This window comes from Hyaena hyaena, unplaced genomic scaffold (assembly GCF_003009895.1).
Source record: "Hyaena hyaena isolate Hyena2069 unplaced genomic scaffold, ASM300989v1 scaffold_1206, whole genome shotgun sequence".
Lineage (NCBI taxonomy): Eukaryota > Metazoa > Chordata > Mammalia > Carnivora > Hyaenidae > Hyaena > Hyaena hyaena.
The window spans coordinates 292,975-302,428 of record NW_024081843.1 but is presented as its reverse complement, the minus strand read 5'-3'; the positions used below and the strand labels follow the sequence as shown (position 1 = coordinate 302,428).

Sequence of the window (9,454 nt, the reverse complement as noted above, 5' to 3'; positions counted from 1 at the left end):
AAAAAAAAAAAAAAAAAAAAAAAAAAAAAAGACAGAAGAAGAAGAAGAAGAACAACAACAACAACAACTAGGGTGGCTCCTGGTTAATCAACACCAACAAGAACCAAATTCACATCTTTTTAAGCTAAAAATGAGATAAGCTCAAATGAGCCTAAAATAGAATAGAAATAAATTGAGAGTGAATAAATATAAAACTTCCCTCAGAAAGTCAGCCCCTGCCATGTGTTGCCTTGTGGCTGACGCATCTGGAGGCAGAGTGAAATGGTTAAACGGATGGACAGACTCTGATTCAAGTCCCTGTTCTGCCTCTTAACGAACTAAGAGTTTGAGCAAATTCCATAACCTGCTTGTCAGAGCTCCAGTGTTTTTCTCCCATAAAATGGGATAATAACATACTCACTTATAGATTCTTTGTGAGAATCAATGATAGAATGAAGACCAAGTGCTAATGAGTGGCAGGTACTGCAGATGAATTTGCTAGTTTAAAATCAAGAAACAGAATTGTGTTCTAATACTGGGAGTAGAAAAAGCGAAGTGTGGAAGAATAACAGTATCCTGAAGAGGCATCAGGGAATAGATTTAGAATATCCTCTGTGGGGAAGACAAGGTAAGGTCTTTATGTCATAATATCCATAAGGCAGCAAGTGGTCATCAAGCATAATAACTGTTTGCTTGACTGTACAAACTGCTTCAACCTAAAAACTCAGAAAAGATGTCTTAGGGAAGCAGGTCCTCTTACACTTGAAATGAGGGTTTTGCTTCTTATCACCTCTTTAGAAATAGCTAGTGATGGGTTGTGAAGTCAGGGTAAGGTGTACGGGCCATGGGGTCAGACAGCCAGACATCCATTCCCTCTAAGACCAATGAGATCTCGAGCTAGTCATTCACTTTTCTCATCTGTACAATTGGGATGATGATATTCAAGGCTGCTTATCTGATTTCAAAAGCTGAGATGTGAATTTGGTTCTTGGTTAGTGTTGATCAATCAGGAGCCACCCTTTTTTTTTTTCTTTCAGTAACTGGTTCCAGTGCACTGATGTCATAGGGCGGCTCTAAGGATTAAATAAGACCATGTGTGCAATGATCTTAGCCCAGTACCTGGCACACAGGAGTCAATCCATTGTAATTCCTAAAGTGATCAATGTGTCATCATCCCCATGTCCTGTCCGAGGAGCCTGAGGTTAAACAGCTAGTTGCTGGCAGAGAGGAGCCAGACCTCTGGGAAAATCCAGTATCAAAGTATAGGTTTTGTGATGATTTGGCCGAAACTTGGGCCTGACAGGTAGGCTGACTTGTTAGAGGTCCCAAAGCACGTCAGGAATGCAGTAGGGTGTAGCATCTGGTCCTTGTGCTCAGTACTTGTTAATCCATGGGCTTCATGTACAAACCCGCCCAAATGCTGTAGAGAATGTGCTCATCAAACCAGAAAGAAAATTCAGCCACTCAGGGACAAAGGAGAGGTTCTGGACTTCCTGTGACATTCCCTGGTAATTGTGCCTCTTGGTCATTCTAGTGTTAGGAGCTGGCTGCCATCTATGCTGTTTTACTGGTTCCTTTGCAATTACTTTGGATTGAAAAACAAACTCAGAATTTAAATTCAAGGATGTTTTTCCTGATGATGAATTCCCTTGCTTTCTACTAAGTCTGAGAATTTGGCTTGAGCCAGAGTTGGCTGTGGGCTCTCCATCTCCTCCTATCCACTGAGACTTGTACTCATTCGTATTTTGTATCAGAGTCTTTGCAAAGACTGTGCCAAGCCTGGAGCTCAGTGCTGCCCAGGAGAAGTGAGAGGTGGAGAACAGCAGCATAAAACCACACTGGTGGGAACAGCCATGTTGAGGTTGACGGAGCTTTGAGTGAGTTCAAGACAGAGAAGGTGCCGTCTGCAAGGGAAGGGTGTGGCTTTAATGCACAAAATGCCTCTTACATAGCTCTCATTCACTGCCCACTGACAGCCAGGCCAGTGGGATAAATTTCTGCTTTCTAATATTTGGCAACTTCTCAGCATATTGGAAAGAGCAAGAGAGTGAGAAGTATGGCAGATTTCAAAACAGGCTAACTTTATTTATTTTATTTATTTACTTTTTTTTCAGAGAGAGAGAGAGAGAGATCACAAGCATGACAGTGCAAGCAGGGAGAGGCAGAGGGAAAGGAGAGAGAATCTTAAGCAGACTCACACGCAGTGCAGAGCTCAAAGTGAGGCTTGATCTCACAACCGACCGTGAGATCATGGTCTGAGAAAAATCAAGAGTTTTAGATGCTCAACAGACTCAGCCACCCAAGTGCCCCAAAGCAGGCTAACTTTAAAGCCCTGGGCCCCTCTTCCAGAGTCACTGAGGTGGGATTTATGGGGGGGAGGTACCTTGCATAGCTCTATTCCTCTTGGCTCTGGGATCACAGGAAAGATGCTGGGTTGATGTACAGAGTGTACATTAGTCGACCTGTTAGAGTTTTGTCAAGGCTGAAGAATCTTGCTAATCTGCATATTTTGACTCTTTGCCATGTATTTTCTTGGGTTCACATTCCTCCAGAACCTGCACATTATCAACCCATTTCTCCAGCTGCTTAGGAAAGCTCTGTGTACTTTAAAGACGACTTATAAAAACACGAACTTTGGATCTGAAGGCAGCAGGCTGCACTTACAGAATTATCAGGCTGAAAATACAAAACTGCATTTAAATTGTTGAGTATTGAGTGTGAAAGAATTAGGTATCATGAATAACGTGCATTGAACTTACCCGCATCTCGGTCCCTGATACAATAGTCTGGAGAATTCTCAAAATACACGAGGTCATTTTTTGTTGGCTTCTTAAACCTCTTGTTAGCCACAGTGAAACCAGTGCCATCCTGGTTCATGACAACCTGGATGGCCCCGTTGTACTTCCTCCAGAGGTAATCGCCCGTTTTTCTGAAGTCGGCCATGGCCAGCCAGCACGTCCTCAGAGTACACGAGCCACTCACACCGTGACACTTGCATTCCTGTTTCAAGAACCGCTTTACCGCCTGCCGGAAGAGACAGGCAAGTTCAGTGCAGACAGACTCAAGCTCCTGACACGTGCTACAACTTTTCTTACCTCGGAGCCATCGAGAAGTGACTCTGATGACACAGGGTCCTGGGGCTCAGGAATGGAAGATGGTGGTCACTTCAGTCATGCCACGCTGACTGTAGCAGGTGGGGTACTGGAGAGAATCGGGGTGGGGGGGGGCTGGCCTGACTGTGAACCTTATTTGCCTATCAGTATAACAAGAACCTCAGTAATTTGAATTTTATAGGGTACAGGGCCAGTTTGATGAGTGAGAGAATGAATTAGAGTTCTTTTCTAAATAAATATGGTTTTATTATATTAAAAAAATATATAGTACTACTCAGTAATCGCTAAGCCTGCTTCTTTCAGTAAGCCAATAGTAGTGATTGTTACCATTTGCACAGTTCTGTCCATGTTCCAGGCATTGTGCTAACGCTGTCTGCACTCTATCTCAGGGACCTGAACCTTCACCATAATTCCATGGGACCATATTTATTTTGCAGATAATGGAGGAGCAGATTTGAGGGATATTAAAGCACTTGCCCAAAGTTCCACAGCTGGTATAGAACAGAGCTAGGAAATACTGGAAAGCCATTCAGTGACCCTGAGAATGCCACTATATTAGGGAGAGTATCGCTCAAGTCTGGCCAAATTATTCAGCTTAGATGACAGGGCTGAGCTTGCTCTGTTTTTTGTTTTAGTTTTTGTTTTTGTTTCTGTTTTTGTTTTTGTTTTATATAACGGGAACAAAGGCACATGGGACAAGCCTATCTCAGCTGGCTCCCGGCATGATGGCCTCCTTAAGTAGGCTGTGAGCCTGTGGACAGGGAAGGGCTCTGGTTTGACTCTGGAACCATCCAGGGACGTTTCTGTTTTGGTCTTGGTATTAGCCAGCAGACCTGTGCCAGCCCCAACTCAATTTTGTGAGTGTTATGCAGCCCTGGCCCATCTCTTCCTGACTCAACTAAGTGAGGAGAGTCATGAGCATCCATGGTCCTCAGAGCCATCCTGAGCTACCACTGTTCCCATTTCACAAGTGAGGAAACTCGGGATCAGGGAAGTAAGATGACTGGGCCACATTCCTAGACCTGGTGTGGAATGACAGGTATAAAACCAGACTCTGGATGTACAAATGAATAGATCTCCCCAAAATATTTTCTCAGAGCATGTTTTCTGGCTAAAAACCTTCCTGTGTTCCCCTTTTCATATGATTCACTGCCTTAACCATTGTCATTCCCCCCTTACAGAACTAATCTCTTGTTCAATCAGCTTTCCAAATTATTATAATATTGAGAGAGCTTTTTGTTGCTCATGGGAGATCATGACTGATGAGTAGGGGCCTCCCCCATCAGATATCCAAAACAACATGACACACAGAAGGGCATTGTGGTCAGCCAGCCTTGAGGATCTCAACAAAACCATGCCTTGGTTCCTTGGCTCAGTCTTGGAGCAGAGAGGGAAAAACCAGCCTATTGAGGGCTCCCATCCTCTCTATTCACATCCCCAAGACAGCATGTCTCTGGGGTGGAAGGCATAGGTAGAGGGGACAATGAATTCCCTTGATGACATTATCCAAGGTGGTACTATGAACAAAATTCTTAGGGTAACACACTGGGAGAAATATTTCCGAGAACTTGGATGTGGTAGTTTCAATCCTGCACTGCCTTCTTCCTGAGATTGTGGTGTAATCGGTCTGGGTGTGGGATGTGGGTCGGTGGCACCAGCATGCATCCCAGGGGGAGCTCCCTACAGTACACTTGCTGGCCCTTCCCCACCCCATCCCCAAACACATATGTAGACAACAGCATTCAAGGCTGCCTCTCCAGGATCTCATCTGCGTAACTTTGCCCAAACCTGGTTTTGCCTCTTTCACAGATTAAGTTTCTTTTCTAAGCAACTGTGCAGAAAGGTTTTCATTCCAGAAAGTCAGTCTCCAGAAAGCATTCTAGAGTCGAAGGAGCCAAGACATCATGGTGGCTCTACAGTTGTGACTTCACTCACATCCTTCCCAGTTGGGGAACTGGGAAGCACCCTATGTTTCCCGCTTTGCCACTAATGGTGGAGTGTGCCCTGTTACATTTGAAACCTGTCCTCCTCAGCATGAGCTGGCCTTGAAGGGCAAAGACAGAGAACATGACAGGAGGAATGTCATCAGTTTGGCCCTCCAGGTGACGGGGATCTGGGGATATTTAAGGGCTGTCATAGAATGAACTCCTTTTTTGGAACTACACTCCCCTCATGTGCCTCTCTCCCCTCATGTCTATATTCCAGGTGTTTGGTATGAGGTTCACTGGGCGATCAGAACAGCGGGCCTCTACCACAGACACAACCCTATGAGGGTCACCTTGGCCCCTGACTGTCCCATTTGGGTCCCACCTGCCCAAGAGTTTTCTATCCTAAGATCTCAGTAGAGCCACATAACACTCCATGCCAAATGCTTGGGAATTCTTCAAAGCTTATTCCTTTTAAAGCTGTATTATTTACTCATAAATAACACTCTTAGCTCTAAAAAATGACAGGAACAATTACTGTCCTCCCTTTGTAATGCTAAACTTACAGGTTACAAACTTCAAAGTTGGTATTTTAGATGATTAACTGAAGTATTTGCATATTAATTTCAAATCGGATCTCATACATCTTATGAATCCTTATAAACACACATGGCAGTGGTACACCCTGTTGATCGTCATCATCATGTGCAACAGCCATTCCCCTCTTCCATCCTAAGTTTCATTCAGGTGTTGGGCAGCCACCTGCTTCAGAACTGGCCAGGCCTCTCTCTGACCCACAGCAGGCCGAATCAGTAATAGTAATTTCATTGTCCTGCTACTGATTCAGTTTTTGGCCAATATGATGTTGGGAGTAATCTGTAAGGAGACTTGTGAGAAAGATTTCTTCACTCTTTAGAAGAGACATAGGAGGAGAAGCTTCTTTTCTATGTCTCCAGATACAGCTTTCTGCAGCACCCCCTTGGGACACGACACAGCCAACACAGGACCAGCAGAAAGCTGCTGGTGGTGGTATTGAAAGATGGTGGGAAGACCTGGGTTCTGGAGGATGTCACTAAGCAGCTTGAATGAACCCACCTTGGCCCGGCCCTGTCTCCATCCTTCTTATGAGCCAAGATATTAAGTTTGTGCCCCCACGGTCTGTTACTTCCAACAGAAAGCTTTTCAACTGGAACCATGGTCAGTTCTTGACTATGGATGAACCACAGGCTTCATCTGACAGTTACCCTTGGGGGAAAGTGAGACCTTCTCTGATGCTAGGTTTGCTAACACCTCCACTCTTAGCACACAGCCTGTTTAGGGCTTGATCACAGCTCAGGGCCATCTCCACCTCTGGGTCTGCAGACTTTAAATTCAAACTCTTAACTTTGAAGAGGACAACTCTGCTCAACCAGAGAGGCAGAGGGAAGGAGAGCTAAGCCAAGCGGCCTGAGTTAGAGGGTAGCTGATGTAAGCATAGGGAATGGGACTGAGAAACTCACAGTGAATGTAGGAACTTCCTAGTTTAGAAGAATTCCCATAATCAAATGTTATAACACTGTAATAATAACCACTTATTCCCCTACTGTACTATAGGCCAGGCTCTGTGACAGTTGGTTCACACATTATCTTATCTAATTACCACAATTAGGCAAAGTAGGCTATTATTCTCAATCTATAATTATGAAAACCAGGGCTCAGTGAAGAAAGTAAAATCCCCAGAGGTACCCAGATAGACAGAGGCAGAACTAGGGGGTAAGCCAATGTCTCCCAGATCTGCACTCTTTCTAAAAACATTTAAAATCCTATATAAATTGCATTGTTCTTTTCTCAAATGTTGAATTATGCATACTGTTTCCCCTCTGCTCTTTTGAGTAAGAATTGACTAGATAAGATTGTCTATGTAATGGAGAAAAAGGAGATAGAGAGATTAAGTAGGAGGTATTATAGTGCATCTTCCAAACTAATAGTCATCAAAAATCTATTCAACAGACAATCCACAGAAAAAATAGAAAGTCCCAACAAAAATAGAAAAAGATGTTCAACTTCACCAGTATCAGAGAAAGGCAAACTAAAAGAAGGCAACAGGATTTTTTTGCCTATAAGATTAACAAATAGTACAAAACTTAATTATATTTGGTGTTGGTAAGAGTATCCTGGAGGAATAGCTTAACAAACTGTTGGTGGAAGAGTAAATTGATAAATGGAAAGCATTTTTGCAACACCTGTCAAAATTTTATATTTATGTATCCTTTGACCTCAGTGATTCCACTCTGGAAATATTTGCACAAACTTTGAAGGATACATGCCCACATGGATGTTCATTGCAGCATATTCAGCAATAGCAAAATATTACGGAAAAAGACCAAATGACACCAACAGGAAAATGGTTAAGCAAATTATAGTATATGCTTAATAATGGAATATTATGCTGTCTTTGAATAATGAGGCAGATCAGTATTACACAATGAAAGGAAGCCAAGTGACAAAAATAAATTGCAGAAATAATTGCATATGTGGTATGATCCACTTATAAAAGCCTTCACATGGGTGCATGCACAGAGAGAGAAGGGAAAACATGCTCTTTTACAACCTGGCTTCAGTCTGAGGGGTTGTATGGTCTGGAAAGAGAGGGAAAGACAGAGTCAAATTCTTTGATAGGTAAAGGGGATTGAGACTACAACTTCCAGTTGTAAGTCATGGAAATGAAAAGTACAGCATGGGGAATATAGTCAATAATATTGTAATAATGTTGTATGGTGACAGGTGCTGACCACACTAACCATGAGCACTGAGTAATGTATAGAATTGTTGCACCAATATGTTGTACACCTGAAACTGATATAACATTGTGTGTTAATTATACTTTAACTTAAAAAAAAAAGGGCCAGGCTCTGGACTGAAGTCTGCAGAGTATGTATAACACTAGGACTCTGGGGATTGTTCCCTGGCATCTGGAAAGAGCAGGGCGGTGCTTCTCATTCCGGCTACGGCCACACATTAAAATCACCTGGGGATGGCTTCCGGCACCCATATGGGCTCCTCTCTGGGCAGAATAAAACCGAACCTAGGGTGGGGGTGGGCGTGGCCTCAAGGCTACGAGGCTACAATGGTCTCAGGTGCTTCTAATCGGAGGCCACGGAGGAGAATTGTGAATACTGGGAATCACGTCCAAAGCCAGGAGTGCCCTGGAGGAGGAAAGAAGCAGCAGCGTCCCAGAGTCCGGGACCCACCAGGGACCAGAGCAGGTGAGACACTCCCGTGGCAGAGAGCCACACTGCATTTCTAGGAAAAGGGATAGCTGACTATTGAATTATGATTTGTGTCCTAACCTGTATCCAAAGTATCCGGGTGTCTGGGAAGAAATGGCCACAGGCAACAGTTTGGGCTCATGCTGTTTTGGAGGGAATCAAAGATGGGGGTGGAGTAAAAGCCAAGTGCTCTTAGAGGACCATGCTGCAGTGGAGGGGCCTGCCTCAGGGGACACGCTGGTAAGGCGAGGGGAGAGGGGCTGCAGACTTACCTGTGTGGCAAAGGAGGGAGTAGCAAAGCAGAGGACCTGGGGACATACCAGGGGCTGCCGGACAGTCTGGGCTTTTTGTATTTGTTTGCTTTTAAATTAATACTTTCAGAATTTTAGGGGCGCCTGGGTGGCTCAGTCAGTAAGCGTCCGACTTCGGCTCAGGTCATGATCTCAGTTTATGGGTTCGAGCCAGTTTATGGGTTCTGAGCTGTGCTGACAGCTCAGAGCCTGGAGCCTGCTTCAGATTCTGTCTCTCTCTCTCTCAGAAATAAATAAAATATTTTTTTTAAATTTAAAAAAATACTTTCAGAATTTTAAATAAAGACATATGTGCACATGATTTAAAAATATCAGACAGTCCAGGAAAGATCTGGGGAAAGCAGCAGAAACCTTTTGTTGTCCCCTCCCTCACTCCCACTTTTTCTGACGGCCCAGCACAACCCCAGAGGTGGTTATTCAAAATGAATTCTGTGCTTAGCCTTTCTGGTGGTTACCTAAACACTTATACAAATATTTCTCTGCGGACCCCTGACTTTGGGAGAAATCAAAAAAGGCATCCCATCTTCAAGACACTCCATGGACATCTGCCAGAACATTGTCATAGCAACCTAAGAAATCTACAGTAACCATGAGGTGAATAGAGCCGTCTGGAGGGGTGCAATGCAGTGTTGGCACAACTGAAAGTGGCAGTCCCGTGTGTCTCTGTGAACCTAGTTATCCACATGGGGTATTTCCTAAGAGATTTCTTAATAGTGGTTGAGAAGTTAACCCAGTCCTCACTTCCTCACCACACCTCTCAACATGGTTGTATCACGTTCTGGTGATCTAGGCAACTTCAGGGAGCAAACTTACACCCGTTCTTGTTCTCAAAGGCATAAGTGCTGTCTCATCTGAGGATAGTGCAGTCCCTCTTCCCT

General features: G+C 44.0%; 1 protein-coding gene across 1 annotated transcript in view; it reads right to left on the bottom strand.

The window, feature by feature from the left end:
* The window catches only part of WNT2 (Wnt family member 2), a 45,003-nt gene that overhangs the window by 16,737 nt on the left and 18,812 nt on the right, over window positions 1–9,454 (bottom strand). The window contains exon 4 of the mRNA XM_039222878.1: window positions 2,739–3,003. Coding sequence (XP_039078809.1) covers window positions 2,739–3,003 — 265 coding nt within the window. The remainder of the gene's footprint in view (window positions 1–2,738; window positions 3,004–9,454) is intronic.